Source organism: Bacillus rossius, chromosome 2 (assembly GCF_032445375.1).
Source record: "Bacillus rossius redtenbacheri isolate Brsri chromosome 2, Brsri_v3, whole genome shotgun sequence".
In the NCBI taxonomy this organism is placed as follows: domain Eukaryota; kingdom Metazoa; phylum Arthropoda; class Insecta; order Phasmatodea; family Bacillidae; genus Bacillus; species Bacillus rossius.
In genome coordinates, this window is record NC_086331.1 from 116,036,381 (window position 1) to 116,057,617 (window position 21,237).

Genomic DNA, 21,237 nt, shown 5'->3' on the forward strand with positions numbered 1-21,237 from the left:
CATCAGCAACAGACCGGAATCAGTGATGTTTAGAGACCGGGAAATTTCGCGGTTTCGATGGCCTTCAGGATAGACTGCACATTATCCTGTACACTCGGGCAAATAACGCAAGTTCATTGGCTGCTGACTTGTAAGTCGTCTCAGTTGGTTTGTATGTGATTCGATCCTTCTTTGGTTGAAGGTTTATAATTTGTTGAGATGCGTCCAGATGAACAGTAAGCCAATAGCAAAATCATATAAGAGGTATATGTGTTTGAATTCTAGCCTATCGCCTAATAAATCCGCGAATTTTTCCGGTCTCTAGTGATGTTGAAATGAAATAAATGTTGAAACGGCACAGCTTTGAATAATTCTGGAGTGGCGTTAATACATTTCCAGTGGAATTTCCACTGATTTCCAGTAGTTTTTAACTGCTTCATACCCGGAGGGCAGCCAACGCAGAGCAACATTGGAGTGGCCGTTGCGACAGCCGGGAGGCAAGCCGGTTCAGCTCGGAATTGAGCAGTAGTGGACCCGGCTGTGGCATTGGGCGTCCCGACGCCGAAGAGCTTTCCACGCATTCCCGCGCGACGCGCGTCCTTGATCCGAGCTTTACTCCTCCGACGAGGCGCAATCGCTTTCACGTGGTCCTCGTCGGAACGTCGTGCACCGGCGGAGTCCCGGGTTCCTCCTCTCTTCGGCCGAGCACCGACGACTCTCTGATCACGTCCCGCGTGTTGCTGCTCGTCGGCCTGGGTCTCCACCAGCGGCCGCCAGGCAGGGACGTCTGAACAGGGGGGGCAGCAGGGGCGAGTCGCCCCCGTGCTGCCATGCATGGGGGGGGGGGTGAGAGTATCATTTCGCACCCCTTCTTTTCCCAGAATAAATGTTTGGTCCTAGTAGAATTTTCTCAACCAGTAGTTACAAACTTTGCATTGGTGATCACTAGAGACCGGCAAAATTCGCGGATTCATTTCGTGATAGGCTTAAATTCAAACATGTGTACAATTATGCTGGTTCTTCTATTGGCTCGCAGTTTAAACTGGAGCTCTCTGGGCCAATGAGGGACCATCGACCAAGGAAACGTCCAATCACAAGCTACCAAGTGGAGACGCCTCACAAGTTACCACCCAATTAACACGCGTGTTGACTTGAGAAATGCAGAGGATAATGGAGGCTATCCTAGAGGTCATTGAATCCGCGAATTTTGCCGGTCTCTAGTGATCACATTGATTAGAAAATCAAATTTATGATTGTCAATATACTGTAAAATGATTGTAAATTCCTAGGTTGTATTTTATTCAGATTGTATTACATCTACTGTCAGAATAGTATTTAATACATACTACGTCATTAAATTCTTGGAATGGTATATTTAATATTTTGGTTCGGAAACTCATTAAATAGGACAATGTTGCATCTAAAATTCCAAATTTTTCCGGGGGAGGGCCCCCGGACCCCCCGTTCTAGGACTGAGGTAAGTGTGATACATCTTTTCGCCCCCCGACTCATGAAAACGTTCCGACGTCCCTGCGGCCAGGCGTTCCAGACGGTCGTGCGGCGAGGTTCAACGAAGGTCCCTGACGTTTGGCGAGTCAACTATCTACTCGTAGGAGGACAAAAGAAAAAAACTCCCGTGTGCGTGCGAGCGTTTTACTAGCTCACAAGGAGGGACCTGTAAAATTCACATCATTAATTAATTGTAAAGAGGCTGGAATGCACGACGTTATTCACTTTGAATGCGTTCTCTTTGGACCAAGAGTTGTTTTGATAAAAGCCCCGAAAGACAAGGAATCAATAACCACTTTCAAATATTCAAATTACCCAATAACACTCAATCCGGACAACCGGTAAAATGTGACAGCAGCCGAAGTGCAGTGGACGCCGACTTAAGGGCCATATTAGGCCCCGCCAGATTTGATTTTCCCATCTTTTGCCTATAGTTCTAATTTTAAACTATTTATTCTACTATTTATGGCCTGTCAAGGTATAAACAACATCTCCCAGACTTTCTGTACCTTGTTGCGACCACGTATTTACTATCAGGCTCTAGTCTGTAAGCGCCACGAGGAAATAACTTCTTGTTTCACGCTGACGAATAAAACTGTCATAATAACAACACCATCAGTTCACAAGTGTTAACTTCAACAAGTAGCCAATGATAAGTCCTAGGCCACGTAAATCTAAAAAAAAAAAAAATAACAAGAAAGCTTTATTGTAAACGGCATCAAAATATTTGAAAATGTAAAATGGCGAGGCCTAACCCTCCTTCCAGTTCATGGGTTATGTGGTTTCAGCTTGTGAAAGTTCTACGTTACGTGTTTCTAGCTCGTGACAGTTCTGGGCATTGTGATTCTTAGTTATGGCAGTTTTTAGTGTTACTGAGTTATGTTATTTAGAAGTTTGGATTTTCTTGGTTGTGTCTTTCAGCGTAGCGTATTTCTAAATTATGTTTGTCTATCTTATACAAATTCTAAGTCGGGTGTTTCTAAGTTACGACAGTTTTAATATATAATTTTATATGACTTACAATTTAGTTATGTGAATTTCTAGATGTGATTTTGTGTTCTAAAGTTACGATCATTCTAAATATGCCAGACTGAAGTTATGTGAATTCTAAAGTAATGACTAGGGAATGGAAAAATGACCTCTAGGATAAACTCTACGATCCTCTATGTACTTATGCAAATTACACCTGCTTGATTGGCAACTAATCCGTGACGCCTGTCAACTGGAATGCTTGTGATTCGCTGTTGTTTTGTTGTTGAGTATTTTCCATTGGCTTAGGGTCATTCAGGTAAACTGTGGTCCAATCACTGAAGCAGCATGAAGTTGAACTAGTCTGGATTCTAGCCTATCGCGAAATGAATCCGCGAATTTTCCCGGTCTCTTAGTGATGACTAGAGACCTGTGAAATTCGCGGATTCATTTCGCGATAGGATAGAGTCTAAATACTTTTGACATTATTTTGCTTCAGTGATTGGGCCACAGTTTATCTGAAAGACTCTGGGCCAATGAAAAATCTTTAACAGAAGAATTAGCGAATCACGATCATTCCAGTCAACAGGTGTTACGAGTCGGTAACCTATCAGCAGATGTTTTTTGCACGAGTGCATAGAGGGTCGTGGAGTCTATCCTTTAGGGATTTGAAATCGCGAATTTTACAGGTCTCTAGTGATGACAGTTCAATTTTGTGACTTTGTAAGTGGTGTGTGGATCCCGCTTATAAAACACGTGGTGGCGCGAGATGGAGAGTAAACTGCAGTGGTCGGCGCGTCTTGGGGGCAGAGAGCAGGGCGGGGGTCGATAGCTGGACGCTGAAGAGAGATGACAGGTGTCCGGACGAGGGACGTATATTCGCTCGTCACAACGATAGTCGGTCGAACTTTTTTCTGCGAGAAAATGCCGCCAGATTTGAGTCGCTAATAACATTCATTGATGCATTCATTGATTCTGAATTAACACCCAAAGCGTGTTTTAATTTCAAGTCCAAAGGATCAGTAATTTTTTAGTTTAATTATATCGTAAAACAGTCAGAGATATTTCCTTGTTTAAGATTGTTTAAGGCACCTGAATTGATAAGATGAAACATATTAAATATTTAATAATACTAACATTAGAGGCGAACACTACCATTTCGATGGCTAGGATGGTTAAAAAAAATTAAATTTCAGCAAGGCAATCCGGAGCTGTATCCGAATGTATAGGGATGCGTCCATAGCACACACATCCCTTAATCCCTTAATAAATGCAGTCACGATGTAGAGGACGCACTAACGATGCGACACTAACGATGCGTTCAACAATGGTTGAGCCCACAACGGATGGATCACGTCTGTACGTGTGTGTCGCGCGGTATTTGTTTTGCGTGTGACGTCATCGTATTAGCGTAGGCGCGTGCGCGTTATTGTTACGAATTAGATAGATGATTTAATTGCATATTATTACGAAACACTTTTTTTTTTGTGATTTTCCCCTCACGTTTTCACGAAAAATCTACGGCACGAACCCGAACTAAGCCTTTCTCTATTTTTTCCCCCTTTCGTTTGAGATTGCAGAAGGGCTTGAGGACAATCAACAAAAACGCATCACGAGATAAATATAGTCATTATAGGGACACCTGTATTTCGCGAATACATTTCGTGTCAAGGTATTTCACAAAATACTGTAGCTTTTCTCCTGTGGTTATTGGCTGAGGTCGGTGAGAGGTGTCGTCCCGCTCTTGACGGGGCCAATGAGAATGTGGTCACCGTACTGCTGCACCCTCACAATTTGCCATGACTCTTAGAAAAAGCTACAGTGTTTTGTGAAATACCTTGACATGAAACGAAATCGCGAAATACATGTGTCCCTAGTCATTAATTATGGTTGAGTGTCAAATTTATGCGGTTTATAAACGTTTACTTTTTTTTGTAAGGAATCAAGTAGTTGTGACTGCTGTGATCTTTCATTTATTCTGCCATGGTTTGAGTGTAATGTTTTCCGTTTCCATTTTAAGTTTGATTTTCAGACAGTACCTATTCCCTGTTGAGTTTATGACTGAAAGAAGTAAAATGTAACGGTTTAAGGTTTTTTTATATTTTTTCTGGTAAATCCAGTTCGTTCGCTTGGTGACGGGCTAAGGCAGATAAACTTCTTGTTTTATTTTATTGTAAATTTCTAAAGAGATATTTCAGAAGCTCGTTTAGCGGAGTATTGGCACGATGACAAATGTAGAACCGTTTTCTCGCAAGTTGTACTTGTATCTGTTGATCCAGAAGTCTAAGTAAACCGGTTTTACATTGCAAACAGGTATTCACTTTTTATTTAAGTACTTTATTGAGTTATTATTATTATTTAGTTAGAATGGTTCTAGTTCCCTATTTTTCACTGATTTTTCACACACACATGATAGCAATGACATAGTACGGCCAGTTGTTGCAAAAGATTTCGGTATACTCTCGCTCAAGTGTTTTTTTTTTTTGCTATGTTTTAGTTCCTGCTTCTCTGATGCCTTAGCGAGATAATTTTTGTTATAAATCAGGGCTGTGGAGGTAAATGTACTAGATTTAGCTCGTTTAAAACAATTTTATTACATTGTATTATTTTAGAGATATTATTTGAAGTCCTTTGGATGGTAAACTTGGTTCGTCGACTTTAATTTCGTACTCCCTTCCACAGTTAACAAGGTTTTTTGGTAACACAGGACGTGACAATATGCGTTTCAGAGTTTTGTGACGCATTGATAGTTTCGATTTCTTGATCGACTGTTTTCAAGCGTAGCCTCACGTTCTCGACAGCGATGCATTAGATACAAAGACGAGCGACAAAGCCATTGAGGGAATGTGCGGGTAATCGACCAAACTGTAGTTGACTTGCAGTTGGTTCCAGGAAAAGAAACATGACGAACCGAGAACTGGGATCGGAGCCCGGGGCCGCCGGATTGCACCGCTGTAGCGCTCAGGCGTGCCACGATGGCATTGGACACTTCTTGTCAAGCCGCACTATAATTTCTTTCTCGATATTGCTTTCAGCCTAGCGGCCCATATTACTAGTTTGCTACTTCCAACGCTTCGCCACCACGTCCGCTTTACTCTTACATTGTTTTAAACTTGTATGAATGATTGTATTTATTTGTTTTTGCGTCCCGCGGGAGCGCTTGAGGAGTTGCCCCAATGATTATTATAAATTGCTAACCTGTAATTATGTTATACAATGTATGTTCCATTTTCACTCTAGAGGTATTTTATTATAAATAAATTATATTTTTTCCTAAGCCTTATACATTTTTGCTAAAGCACCAGCTTTCCACTGTCGTTGGGTTTTAATGTAAAAAACCCCTCCCTGGTTTGTCCTTCTCAGTCGTAGTCCAGGCGGCTACAGTGTCTGTGTCCCGACACAGCTGGGGCGTGGGCTCTGTTCTCAGGCGGCGACCTGCTTCTGAACTGGTCAGGCTGGTCGTGGCGGCCGCCACCAATCCCTGGAGAAGCTGATGTGATAAGCCATCGGAACGAGAAAGACATTCGAGGTCCTAAAACTTGGAATCCAGGCGAGGCTGAACTGAATACTGAGGTTTTTTAAGGCCGACGGGTTTTCTTTTTCTCTATCTCCGCTGCCTCGTCGACGACACGAATACGAGCGGCTGGCTTTACGTCCACGATCCTGTCGCATCGCGGCACGGTACACGTGATTCCATCCTTGACGTTTTGTTCGTATTCTGACGTGTGACAACTACGGATACTCAAAGGGAACGTCTTACGTTGCCAAACACGAATAAGTATACATAGCGAAGGACAGGACAATAACATATATAATAATAAAATACCGAATAAAATACCACAGGGTCACAGGGTGAGACAAAGCTCCGCTAGTTTTACAAAGTTTGTTTCATCGCTATGATCAACATTGGTTCCTAGGTTTTCATTCGTTTTTTTTTTTTTTACATTTGTGCTTTTGATACATAATTCGGCTCATGGTTGACCATTGAATCCATCAGAAAATATTTACATTTGGCATGGTCGTGTTAAAAAAAAACTATGGCCTAATCTGCTATTATTTAACTTTCTAATTGTTACTTTTACATTTACTAATAATCGTGCGCAAGTTAACAGTGTTTTCGTTTAGTAAATATAAAAATGAGCGAGTCTTTCAGTACTTGCCAACCTAACCTAGGTAACGAGCAAAATCCCGGGTAGGTTGAGTAGAGTACTGGCCCTAGTCCACCTGTTCACAATTTTTCATCAGGCTTCAGCTGCCCGCATTCTCGCATGTACCCTGCTCTTAATTTACCGATCCCTGTAAATAAAAACTGAACAAAATCGTATCGATTCAGAAAATTATTATTGGAAATATTTTTTTTAAATTAATTTGTAAATTTCTTATGTGCCAATTTTAAAAGGACTAAAATAACAGGGCATTAAAAGGAATGAACCTCAAATTTTAAAACGACATTATAATTTGAATTACAGAACATTTTTATTAATACTCACTTTATTCAAATGAAATCCAGTAATGAATTCGTACCACAAAATATCTATAAACACAACACGTATTCTAATATAACACTTACAAAATTATTGAATTTGTATTATATATTATTCATTATTATTTCAAAACGGATTTATAACGTATTATAACAGCCACATGACAGTGCATCGTGGTGTTCAAGCCTAACGTTAGCGGAACGAACGGATTACAGCTGTGTCTTCTTTCTCTTTCTTACTTCTCTCTCTCTCTCTCTCTCTCTCTCTCTCTCTCTCTCTTTTGAAACGCTTCAGCACAAGCGCCAACTGTAGGCCGCACCGAAAAATTTATTGGCGCGCGCTTCTCTCTACTTCCTGTTACACATTTCCGTCGCATTCGCGAGATTACTCCCACTGAGTGCTAAGACGTTGCTAGTTGTGAGCTGTGCAGAGACCGGCACTGAGGTGACGGACGCGCGCCGTGCTTGCAGGCTGGTCAGCGAGCCAGCGCCGCGCACTGACAGCTGAGACGTTGCTAGTTGTGAGCTGTGCAGAGACCGGCACTGAGGTGACGGACGCGCGCCGTGCTTGCAGGCTGGTCGGCGAGCCAGCGCCGCGCACTGACAGCTGAGACGTTGCTAGTTGTGAGCTGTGCAGAGACCGGCACTGAGGTGACGGACGCGCGCCGTGCTTGCAGGCTGGTCAGCGAGCCAGCGCCGCGCACTGACAGCTGAGACGTTGCTAGTTGTGAGCTGTGCAGAGACCGGCACTGAGGTGACGGACGCGCGCCGTGCTTGCAGGCTGGTCGGCGAGCCAGCGCCGCGCACTGAGAGCTGAGACGGTGCTAGTTGTGAGCTGAGCAGAGACCGGCACTGAGGTGACGGACGCGCGCCGTGCTTGCAGGCTGGTCAGCGAGCCAGCGCCGCGCACTGACAGCTGAGACGGTGCTAGTTGTGAGCTGAGCAGAGACCGGCACTGAGGTGACGGACGCGCGCCGTGCTTGCAAGCTGGTCAGCGAGCCAGCGCCGCGCACTGACAGCTGAGACGGTGCTAGTTGTGAGCTGAGCAGAGACCGGCACTGAGGTGACGGACGCGCGCCGTGCTTGCAGGCTGGTCAGCGAGCCAGCGCCGCGCACTGACAGCTGAGACGGTGCTAGTTGTGAGCTGAGCAGAGACCGACACAGGGGATGGCCCCGCGCCGTGCTTGCAGGCTGGTCAGCGAGCCAGCGCCGCGCACTGACAGCTGAGACGTTGCTAGTTGTGAGCTGAGCAGAGACCGGCACTGAGGTGACGGACGCGCGCCGTGCTTGCAGGCTGGTCAGCGAGCCAGCGCCGCGCACTGACAGCTGAGACGGTGCTAGTTGTGAGCTGAGCAGAGACCGGCACTGAGGTGACGGACGCGCGCCGTGCTTGCAGGCTGGTCAGCGAGCCAGCGCCGCGCACTGACAGCTGAGACGGTGCTAGTTGTGAGCTGAGCAGAGACCGACACAGGGGATGGCCCCGCGCCGTGCTTGCAGGCTGGTCAGCGAGCCAGCGCCGCGCACTGACAGCTGAGACGTTGCTAGTTGTGAGCTGAGCAGAGACCGGCACTGAGGTGACGGACGCGCGCCGTGCTTGCAGGCTGGTCAGCGAGCCAGCGCCGCGCACTGACAGCTGAGACGGTGCTAGTTGTGAGCTGAGCAGAGACCGGCACTGAGGTGACGGACGCGCGCCGTGCTTGCAGGCTGGTCAGCGAGCCAGCGCCGCGCACTGACAGCTGAGACGGTGCTAGTTGTGAGCTGAGCAGAGACCGACACAGGGGATGGCCCCGCGCCGTGCTTGCAGGCTGGTCAGCGAGCCAGCGCCGCGCACTGACAGCTGAGACGTTGCTAGTTGTGAGCTGTGCAGAGACCGGCACTGAGGTGACGGACGCGCGCCGTGCTTGCAGGCTGGTCAGCGAGCCAGCGCCGCGCACTGACAGCTGAGACGGTGCTAGTTGTGAGCTGAGCAGAGACCGACACAGGGGATGGCCCCGCGCCGTGCTTGCAGGCTGGTCAGCGAGCCAGCGCCGCGCACTGACAGCTGAGACGTTGCTAGTTGTGAGCTGAGCAGAGACCGGCACTGAGGTGACGGACGCGCGCCGTGCTTGCAGGCTGGTCAGCGAGTCAGCGCCGCGCACTGACAGCTGAGACGGTGCTAGTTGTGAGCTGAGCAGAGACCGACACAGGGGATGGCCCCGCGCCGTGCTTGCAGGCTGGTCAGCGAGCCAGCGCCGCGCACTGACAGCTGAGACGTTGCTAGTTGTGAGCTGTGCAGAGACCGGCACTGAGGTGACGGACGCGCGCCGTGCTTGCAGGCTGGTCAGCGAGCCAGCGCCGCGGACGCCTGGGCGCCGACGTGAGCCAGGCCGTGGAGTTCGACTGCCCGGAGGAGTTCGGCTACTACCCGCACCCCAGCGACTGCACGCAGTACTACGTGTGCGTGTTCGGCGGAGCGCTGCTCGAGTCCTGCACCGGGGGGCTCATGTACAGGTGAGGCGACCACACGTTACCAGCCCCCACCGTATAATACCCAACGAACCCATTATAGAATACCAAACGAACCCATTGTAATATACCCAACGAACCCATTGCAATATACCCAACAAACCCATTATATAATACCCAACGAACCCATTGTAATATACCCAACGAACCCATTGCAATATACCCAACGAACCCATTATAGAATATCCAACGAACCCATTATAGAATACCCAATGAACCCATTATAGAATACCCAACGAACCCATTATAGAATACCAAACGAACCCAATATACCCAACGAACCCATTGCAATATACCCAACGAATCCATTATATAATACCCAACGAACCCATTGTAATATACCCAACGAACCCATTGCAATATACCCAACGAACCCATTGCAATATACCCAACGAACCCATTATAGAATATCCAACGAACCCGTTATAGAATACCCAACGAACCCATTATAAAATACCCAACGAACCCATTATAGAATACCCAACGAACCCATTATAGAATACCAAACGAACCAGTTGTAGAAAAACCAATGAACCTATTATAGAATACTAAACGAACCCATTGTAATATACCCAACGAACCCATTATATAATACCCAACGAACCCATTATAGAATATCAAATGATCCCGTTGTAGAAAACCCAACGAACCCATTATAGAATACCAAACGAACCCATTGTAGAATACCAAACGAACCCATTGTAATATACCCAACGAACCCATTATAGAATACCCAACGAACCTATTGTAATATACCCAACGAACCCATTGTAATATACCCAACGAACCCATTATAGAATACCAAACGAACTTGTTGTAGAAAACCCAACGAACCCATTATAGAATACCAAACGAACCCAATGTAATATACCCAACGAACCCATTGCAATATACCCAACGAACCCATCATAGAATACCCAACGAACCCATTATAGAATACCAAACGAACCAGTTGTAGAAAATCCAACGAACCCATTATAGAATACCCAACGAACCAGTTGTAGAAAACCAAACAAACCCATTATAGAATACCAAACGAACCCATTGTAGTATACCCAACGAACCCATTATAGAATACCAAACGAACCAGTTGTAGAAAACCCAACGAACCCATTATATAATACCAAACGAACCCATTGTAATATACCCAACGAACCCATTTTAGAATATCCAACGAACCCATTGTAATATACCCAACGAACCTATTATAGAATACCCAACGAACCCATTATAATACACCCCACAAATCCATAATAGTACATCCCACAAACATATTACCAAATATCTCATGAACCTATTATATTAGACCCCACGAACCCACTGCATTATATACCACGGACCCACATACAATACAGTATGTCCAAAAAAGAATGTGCCAGTTATAAATTTTAATAGTATTAACTACAAGCGTTTTAGAGTTTTAGTTCAAGGTCACAATTAAAGAGTAACTCAAGCAGTTTTGAGTAAGCGCATGCGCGAGTACTGCTTTGTTGTTTTCTCGCTTGCAGCGCCACCTACGCAAATTGGCGACTCCTGAGCGTAAAGCGGTTTGTGTTCTGTAGTTTGCTAAGAGTGGCAACAGGATGGAGCCCCTCCCCCCTGTCTCTCTTTGCACGAGAGTGGTCGAGCGTCGAAGTCCTTGACCGTTGGATTGGTCGTAACGGTCGAGACGACAGAGCTCTTTTTTGCTGGCCTCCACGTTCACCTGACATAACGCCAAGCTATTTTTTTTACTTTGGGGCTTTATAAAAGATTGTGTATATGATCCACCGCTACCTAATAATTTCCAGAGTTGATACACAGAGTTTAAGAGGCTTTTTCTTCCATTATTCCAAAGTGTGGGAAGAAATGGACATTATGTTGGATGTGTGCCGTATTACTAAAGTTGCACATACTGAACATTTGTAAGAAAAACTAGGTCAGTTTACCTTCAATTTTATGAATGATTTGTTATAAATAATGTAAATTAAACTGGGACATTCGTTTAAGGGCATCCCGTATAATATCCAACGAACTCATAATAGATACCACCGAACCCATTATAGTATATCTCACGAAACCATTATAACATACCCCACGAACCCATAATAGCATATCCCACGGACCCACCATTAGTATATCCCACAAACACATTGCCAAATATCTCACTAAACTGCTATAGTTTATTCCAGTAAGACCATTATAGTTTAAGCAACGACCACATTATAGCATATACCTCTAAACCATTTTAGTACCTGCATCCCAATTAGGGATTAAAATCTCTTCGTTGTCACGGTATTCACAGACAATGAATGGAGAATTGACGTAATGAAATGGAGAAAGAAACGGAAGTACCTCGTCCGTAATGTTTCCCACTTGCGGAAAATCCAGTTTCAGCCTCGCTGGAGTCGAACCCAGACCGCTGTAGTGAGAAGCATGTTATTTGACTACTCGACCTTCATGATACATTCATCATTTGCATACAATTCATTGACTACCGACAATTAGGCGTCTTGAAGAGGTTTCGTGTGACGCAACCCTTTATTTTGGTTCACCATTTTTCCTGTCTCTAGACAAGCAAGGTGTAAAAAGCTTGGGAATAAGCAATTTATACTCTGAAATGCAAAAATTTTGATTTTTTACATTTACAGCAGAAAATTAAACTGTCCAATTCTGCTTAACACATTATCATTTGCTAGTTGAAATATTCTCCCAAGACAAAACCTAGCACAGGGATGCAGTGCTAAAAAGTTACTTTTTATAAAGTTACATGAAATATTATTTTCATGGAAAAACAAAGTTCGTTTTCCATTTATTACGCTTCCGAGGCAGCTTCAAGCCTGGATTACTTCAGTAAATATTACATTATTTATTTGTGAAATTAAAGTTACAAAAAAGTATATTTGATAATCAATATTATTTAATTTAAATTCTGTAGTCATTTCAGAGTTTCTTTTAGCAGGTCACAGAAATGTTACAGCTAATGGTGTGTGTGTGTGGTATGGCATCATTTAGACCCAGGGCCGGTGCAAGGTAAATTGGCACCCTAGGCGAAAAACCTTAATGTCCCCCCCCCCCCCCCGCACCGGACACTCCGAAAAAATTTTCCTTGCCTCAAAATACATCACGTAAGCCTAAGATTTTGTCAACAATCAAATGTAAGCAGGTTTGTGTTTTTTTTACTGTTTTACTTATTAAAAATCATAAACAGGTCACCGTGGACTTAAAATAATTACTTATATCAATATAAACATTCCAAACTGTTACAAAAATCCATTTTCATCTAGTTTCAATATTCGTTAAAAATATTATATCAGCTGTTATGTGTCATGCTGCGCCACCCCCAGCTACTTGGCGCCCTAGGCGGTTGCCTAGTTCGCCTATATGGACGCGCCGGCCCTGTTTAGACCACATCAGTTATAGAACACGAACAAAGAGCAGAGCGCAGCGCGGGAGTGGACATGGACGCTTGATGCCCGGGTGGGCGCTGACGGGCGCTTGTGTGTGTTCTTGCACGGCAGCCACGAGCTGCAGACGTGTGATTGGCCGCGCAACGTGGGCTGCGGCTTGGAGGGGGAGTCCGCCACGGTCAGCACCGTGCGGGTCACCGATTCGCGCACCCGCCAGGGACCGCTGACGAATCACAGCCCGTCCAGGTGAGTGCTCCTGCTACCAGGGGCAAGGCAGCCTGCTGTCACTGCCAGCAGGGAAAACTCGCTCACAAAATGCTTCACGTGAGGTTAGTTACGTTCTTTTCTCACGCTTTCTAATGTTTTTTACCTATGTAGTTTATTCAACCAATCTTTTTTTTGTATCTCTTTCTTTCTTCTACTATTTTTAAAGGAACATACGACTTAAAAAAATATCATTAGTAGGGACCGGAAGTATTCGCAGATTCAATGGCCTCTAGTATAGCCTCCATTATCCTCTGCACTTCTCAAGTCAACACGCGTGTTCATTGGTTACTAAATTGTGAGTCGTCTCCACTGGGTAGCTTGTGATTCGACGCTTCTTTGGTCGATAGTCTCTCATTGGCCCAGAGAGCTCCAGTTAAACCGCGAGCCAATAGCGGAACCAGCAGAATTATACACATGTTTGAATTTCAGCCTATCACGAAATGAATCCGCGAATTTTTCCGGTCTCTAATCATTGGCAAGTGAGGAAAATAGCTTATTCTTTAACAGTACCCAAATATAGAGTGAAGTGAGCATTGTTACAATGAGCGCGTTTAGTAACAACGAGTTAATTCTAAGGGGAGTAGCAATAAAATTTAATTTGTAAATTTCGGGACTTAACCGATGATGCTCGAAAATTAATTTTAGATACCTACGCGTGTTAATGATCCACGCTATTTGATGTCAAAACCTTTTGTTAAGGCTTCAAAAAGCTCAATTGCCCATACTAACAAATAATTTAAGCGGAATCTTTAGATTATTATTTGTCAGTAATTATTATTTGAACCTTTACTAAAGTTTGGAATTTTATGTTAAAGTTAATTTACTGGTAATTTGAGTGAAAATATATTTCTATAAACAAATTAAAACATGTTCGCTCTTACGTTTCTTACGTAAATATTCACTATGAGACCTCTTTCACAAGCCGGAATAAATCATTTGAGTGTCCGGACTGTGTTTGCTGGAGAGAAGTAATAAATTGAGCCTCTCCGTACTTATAATATTAAAACTTAATGCTTTAGAAAATGTAGTTTTTTTTTAATTGAACACTGTATTGCAAATTTGATTAAAGTTTGGAAGCATCTAAGGTTATTACCGTTCCACATCAATTTATCACGACATAATTCATAGATATGATAGATTAAATGAGGACATGGTCTCACCCCTGCATAATAACTTTGTCTGTGCTTCGTCTTTTCACCACCGTGCGGAAACCTCTAGAGCCTAGCAGCAATGATAAGGGACTGGAAAAAATATTCGCGGGTTCAATAACCTCCAGGATGGACTCCACAGTCCTGTGCATATACTTACGGCAAACGCAACCTGTTAATTGGCTGGTGACTTGTGTGATATCTTTGCCGGTCAGTCTCTGGTTGGACACTTCTCTAGTCCAGGGTTTCTCACTGGCCTACGGTACTCCGCATTACCTGTGAGCCAACAGCAGACACAGCACAATAGTATAAGTATTTCAATTCTAGCCTTTCTTTAAATGAATCCGCGAAATTTTCCTGTTTCTAGCAATGATTGTAAGCATGGTTAGGGACCGGAAAAATTCGCGGGTTCAATGACCTGTAGGATGAACTCCATAGTTCTAAGTACACACGGTCAAATTTCACCCACTCATTGGCTGCTGTTTTGTGAGACGTCCCAACGTAGCAGCCTGTGATTCGATACAGCTTTGGTTGAGTGTTTCTCATTGGCTCAGAGTCATCCAGGTGAGTTGTGAGCCAATAGCAGAGGCAGCACTGAGGTATAACTATTTGTATTTTAGCCTATCGCGAAATGAATTCGCGAATTATTTTCCGGTCTCTAAGCATAATATACGTACAGTTAAACTAAGTCTTGGTTTAGGTTTGAGTCCTCAGTGGCTGTATTCGCTGAAATATCAAGCTTTTGTGGTGAGGGTCGTTGGTTCTACCCCAACATTTGTTAAGATTTAATTTATGGAGCACCGAGTTAGTTACCCAAATTGGTATTCCATCATAATATCGGATCTCACGTCACCTTATTCCTCCATGTATAGCCATGTGACGTACATCCGTATTTTAACCTATACTTTTACAAGCCAACGATGTCAATAAAAAATTATATTTACTATAAAAATTACATTTTCTAGTATGGCCAGCTTGTATTTATTTATGTTTAAAAATACGAATGCATTTATTTTTGAGTGTGTGCAAATTAAAAAAAAAAAAAACAACTAAATTTCCAAGCTCAGATTATTATGAAGGAGAAAAGTAAGTTTAGGAAAATTCAACACAAATAACTTAAGAACAGGAACAGTGAACTCGGTCATTTTGTCCACTGACCTAATGACGGGTTACTAAAGTTACTTCTCGCTGTTCACAGGGCATCAGTTTTGTCAGCGAGAGTTCAAAATGAACAGCTAAAGCGACAAGAAGATGAACTCGCCAAGGTAAACAATAAGTATAAATACATGTGTGGGAGAAATTAAACTCTTTAGGTGACCAGGTTTGCATAATTTTACATTGTTACTAGGGAAAAATTTAATGATTTGATATTACTCTTATACTTTAAAAATTTAAAAAGATACATTATATAATAAAACTAGCTTTAAGATTACATCTCAGATCAATAAAGTAACGGTGCCTTAAATTAAGGTTCGTGATATAATTTTAACCCAGTGAATTAGAATGAGAGGGAATTACTTTTATGAATAAATAGCTGAATACTATTTGTTATATTTTATTCATATAAATAGAAATTACAAGCGAGCAGTACACCAACCGAACTTTCGTTAACAATTGTGTCAAAAATTTAGGGTCGATAGGTTAGTCGTGAGAGACCAATTTCTAGACACATGTCACGACGGTGGGCATCACTTAACGATCCCTGACGCCTGGCAGGCAGGCATCACACGAAGCATGCAACCGCTTCTGGCTGCCTGTTCCCCAGGACACCCAAGTTTGCAGCCCACCAAAGTTTGTAACTGACCCATATTTCTAAATTTATTACTGACTCTATAGTCAAGGGCCTAAGTAGAGTGCTTGTGTCAACCACTATCTACCAAGTATTAACAAAACTAACTATTATTAATTGTTTTCATTTAGTTTCATTTGAAATTTTTCATACATTAATTATTTGGAACCAAATATGTTAAATTATTCTTTTAAACAAAACCAAAATTAATGCTTTTTTTCATAATCATTTTTCCAAAAATATTATTTGCGTTAAAATCAGAGATGTTATTTTCGTTTTAATAAAATGCTGGTTTTTGTCTACAATTTGCAAACACCTATGCAAAAGTATAAACTATAAACTGAAATACGTAAAGTGCTTTCAAATAATTCCCTCATAGCATATTAAGCTTGCAGCAAACCTGGATTTTCAGGCCTGCAATCTTCAATAAAGCTTGAATCAAACTTACCAGTCTCCACGCACCCACCTTGCATCAAACTTGAATCAAGCTGGCATAAGCTATATTAAAGCTTATATCAAGCTCGCATCAATCTTGAATTATGGTTGCCATAGCAAGTCAACTTGGCTATCTTCATCTAAGCTCATTGTAAAGTTACGAATGCAAGCATGTGTCATAATTATTAAAGTTAAGATTGAAAGAAACTTTTAACATGGTTAATAGAGCAAACTTACCGCAAACGAAAATGCTGTGTGTGTTGACGCGAGTGCAAATATAGAAATGTGGGATGCAAACATAAACACACGTACTCACTTGGGAAGAAGCCCAGTGTCATTTATTTTCTTCAAACCTTTCCAGAAGTAAGATAAACATGAAAATAAAAACACTGATACACGAAATCATCGTCTTTTCTTCTACACAAAGAGCCAGCGACAGTGAAATGTATTATTTAATAGGAAAAACAAATACTGCTGTTTATGTTACTATATATTCCAACATTCTCAAGAAGGTAACAGCCTTATCTAATGCTTAAACCATAAGTGTTCAACCGATGTTATTTTGCCCATGATTTAAAATTATTACTTATAAATAATTTCATAATTTCAAAATTTGTTTATATTTTATTTTAAAAAAATTACAGACATTCATATTTCAACTCTAGCATAAACTGAGAGCATGTGTTCATGTGGTACCCATTTTTGCGTTAATTCTTTGTGTGTAGCCTTTGTCGTAGAAACATTTATTTCTATTATTTTAACCAGAAATTAAAAAAATATGTTTTTTTTTGCAATCTGATTACTTTAGTGATAGAGACGATATCACAAATGTTTTAGTCAAAAAATATTTACAAAACATGTTAACATATTACTACGTTTAAGTTAGATTTTAGTTTTTTTGGTGTCGATATTTTTAGGTGAATCACGTATGGTTTGTAAATAGATACGCTTACATTATTTAACTAGAGGACCTGCAAAATGCAAAATTGGTGTTTAATTTTGGCAGCAGCTATTTTAATGATTACTATAAATGTATAACAATTTATTTGAAACTCCTTGTAGGACTAAAAGCCAATAAGCTTTACGGATACACTTTGTTCATGTCTGCATACTGTATCACCTTATTGGTTATGATTGGCAAAATAAGTTTATTTTTCTCTGAAATGGGCCAATGAGAACGCAGCTGCTGAATCGCAAAACATATGTGATTCGTCTTAAATATTATGCACGCGGATGATCTGTTGCTGATACTGAAGATTCGTCACCGCTACCTTGTAAACCTGTTTCAAGCCTGTTCTGTTATCCTCGCTCTGCCCATTCCAGTGAGTGCAGATCATAGACTGACGATAGATATAAACCAACTTTTGTCATTTTCGCAAGGAGACAACATGACTTTTGATTTTTCAACAGAACTGTGAAACTCAGCTGGTGTAGACAACACCATTTGCGTTTGTTTACTAATGATCTATAGCAACTATATGATTTTCTTAAAATGATTTAATGTTAAGTAGTAAGTAATTTTTATTCCAAACATAATTTACTCTTCAAATTAAATATTAAACTCTGTCTGCATTTAAATACGAACATAAAAAGTGCTATAACCTCAACTCTTCGCCGTACTGGATCAGCCATGACACTGTTTTCGACAGTTCTACTAGCGAATGAGGCGTGCAGCGGCGCATGTGTATGGCTGGGAGTTGTGGGAGGCCCGCCGGTCTCTGACAGCGACTGTGGTTGCAGCACCAGCTGTACGCGGAGGACGCGGGGCCCGCCGAGGAGGTAGAGGTGGACCGCCAGCAGCGCGTGTACCGCGGCCAGCCCGCCGCCGTGGGGCAAGTGGCGCGTGACCGCGACGGCCTGCGCCACCAGCCCGTCACCAACTCTCTGCCCGTGAGCCGGCCAGCCTCTAGCTCCTCTTCTGCTCGCTCCCCTCCTCGCTCTTCTCCTCGCTCCTCTCCTCGCCACTCCTAGCTGCTCTTCTCCTCGCTCTTCTCTCGCTCTTCTCCTTGCTCCCCTCCTCACTCCTCTCCTAGCCACTCCTAGCTGCTCTGCATGCTTCTCTCCTTGCTCCCCTCCTAGCTCCCTTATATGCTCCCCTCCTCACTCTTCCTCACTCTCTTCTCATAGCTACTGTTCTGGCTCCTCTTCTAGTTCTTCTCCTCGCTCCTCTCCTCACTCCTCTCCTATCCACTCCTAGCTGCTCTGCATGCTTCTTTCCTTGCTCTCCTCCTAGCTCCCTTATATGCTCCCCTCCTCACTCTTCCTCACTCTCTTCTCATAGCTACTGTTCTGGCTCCTCTTCTAGTTCTTCTCCTCGCTCCTCTCCTCACTCCTCTCCTATCCACTCCTAGCTGCTCTGCATGCTTCTTTCCTTGCTCTCCTCCTAGCTCCCTTATATGCTCCCCTCCTCACTCTTCCTCACTCTCTTCTCATAGCTCCTGTTCTGGCTCCTCTTCTAGTTCTTCTCCTCGCTCCTCTCCTCACTCCTCTCCTATCCACTCCTAGCTGCTCTGCATGCTTCTTTCCTTGCTCTCCTCCTAGCTCCCTTATATGCTCCCCTCCTCACTCTTCCTCACTCTCTTCTCATAGCTACTGTTCTGGCTCCTCTTCTAGTTCTTCTCCTCGCTCCTCTCCTCACTCCTCTCCTATCCACTCCTAGCTGCTCTGCATGCTTCTTTCCTTGCTCTCCTCCTAGCTCCCTTATATGCTCCCCTCCTCACTCTTCCTCACTCTCTTCTCATAGCTCCTGTTCTGGCTCCTCTTCTAGTTCTTCTCCTCGCTCCTCTCCTCACTCCTCTCCTATCCACTCCTAGCTGCTCTGCATGCTTCTTTCCTTGCTCTCCTCCTAGCTCCCTTATATGCTCCCCTCCTCACTCTTCCTCACTCTCTTCTCATAGCTACTGTTCTGGCTCCTCTTCTAGTTCTTCTCCTCGCTCCTCTCCTCACTCCTCTCCTATCCACTCCTAGCTGCTCTGCATGCTTCTTTCCTTGCTCTCCTCCTAGCTCCCTTATATGCCCCCCTCCTCACTCTTCCTCACTCTCTTCTCATAGCTACTGTTCTGGCTCCTCTTCTAGTTCTTCTCCTCGCTCCTCTCCTCACTCCTCTCCTATCCACTCCTAGCTGCTCTGCATGCTTCTTTCCTTGCTCTCCTCCTAGCTCCCTTATATGCTCCCCTCCTCACTCTTCCTCACTCTCTTCTCATAGCTCCTGTTTTGGCTCCTCTTCTAGTTCTTCGCCTCTCTCTTCTCCTCGCTCCTCTCCTAACTTCTCTCTTCATTCTTCTCAACGCTCCTTTTCGTGCTCCTCGCCTCGCTCCTCTATTTGTTCATTATATTGTACATCTCTCCACACCTCTTCTTTACTCCTTTCCTCACACATCTCCCAACTCATCTCTACATTATTCCCTTCGGTTCTCTCCACGCTACCCTCTTAACTGTTCTCCTCATTTCCCACTTCTCTCCGCATTCTTCTATTCGTTCCTCTTCTCGCTTATTTCCAAGCCCTTCTCTTCGTTCCTCTATTTATTCCTCTCCACGGTCTTCACCTTGCATCTCTCTTCGCTCGTTCACCATCCCTTCCATCTGCTGCTTTCTCGATGCGCACTGAAACAAATGTGTGGTGACAACAAGATAATTTTAATGTGTCCACAACAAACAAGAGTTATTTCATGATATCCAAATTTTGTGTATACTACAACATTATTTTGATGTTACAAAATAATATGTGTTACATAATTTGAGCGTTAACAGAGTATCTTGTGTGAAAAAAAAAAATAGATTTTCTTAACATGCAGCTGTGGTTGTTGAGTAACTTGTGCCAAGGAGCATAATTGTAAGTTTCTTTCGGGAGTGGATCTACTATGATTATTATCTTCTGCAAGATGTGTTGTTGAAATTGTGTTCTCTCGGGGTTTTATTCAGATAAGCCTACACATTTCCATTATAAAATGTTCTATATTTTCCTTTTAGATATCCGTGTAAATAACTAAATTTTGGTTATTTGCCTAACTTTTATGTTAATTTATCCTTACTTACTTATTTTATTCAAAACTTTAGGAAACGATGCATCCTAATGTAAAACTACTTAAGATTTAGTGGTTGTGTTAAAATTACCTCGTAACATGCCGTTTGTATTTTGAAAACAAGAAAAGAAAATATTGAAATATCCCGCTTACGTTTGTTCAGAAGGAAGAGAAAATCATGCCGCAATGATTATACGTTCTCCCCCAAATTAATGTTTAAACATTTTAAAAAATCTTTGAAATTGTGTTTTAAACTATTGAAAATTGTAAGAAATAAATATTATATCTGAAACTACAGGACCCTTTCGTGTACTGCTACAATGTAAATGCGCACTTTAAAAATCGTTGCGGCTTTTAGATTTCACGAAACCTCTGCGCTCACCAGTCACAAGAAGCGAAGGTGGGCAAATGTTAAGTTTTCAGTTTTCCATGGGAATGTAAGCCACAAAACATAATATTAGTCAGGAACATACACATTACAAAAATTACTATTACAAAATCCGGGAAATATTACATTACTTGGTAATCACACCTACTAAGCTAATATATAGCCTAGTTGCACGATGAGTTAGGCTGGCGACAGACACAACAAATTGGAATATAATAACTGTCTAGATCATATTTAATATTGAGTGCCATCTATCGGCAGTGGGCGAAACTTCTCGAGTCAATTGGCCATGGCATGAGCGCTTACAGAAGTTCCGTATTAATACCAAAATTATTTTTGTAATGCTACTGTTAC

General features: G+C 42.9%; 1 protein-coding gene across 4 annotated transcripts in view; it reads left to right on the top strand.

The window, feature by feature from the left end:
• The window catches only part of LOC134529659 (uncharacterized), a 182,124-nt gene that overhangs the window by 82,997 nt on the left and 77,890 nt on the right, over positions 1 to 21,237 (top strand). For all 4 annotated transcript variants that reach the window (XM_063363977.1, XM_063363976.1, XM_063363978.1 and 1 more), the window contains exons 2-5: positions 9,256 to 9,430; positions 12,946 to 13,080; positions 15,448 to 15,514; positions 18,214 to 18,363. In XM_063363977.1, the coding sequence (XP_063220047.1) occupies positions 9,256 to 9,430; positions 12,946 to 13,080; positions 15,448 to 15,514; positions 18,214 to 18,363 (527 nt within the window). The remainder of the gene's footprint in view (positions 1 to 9,255; positions 9,431 to 12,945; positions 13,081 to 15,447; positions 15,515 to 18,213; positions 18,364 to 21,237) is intronic.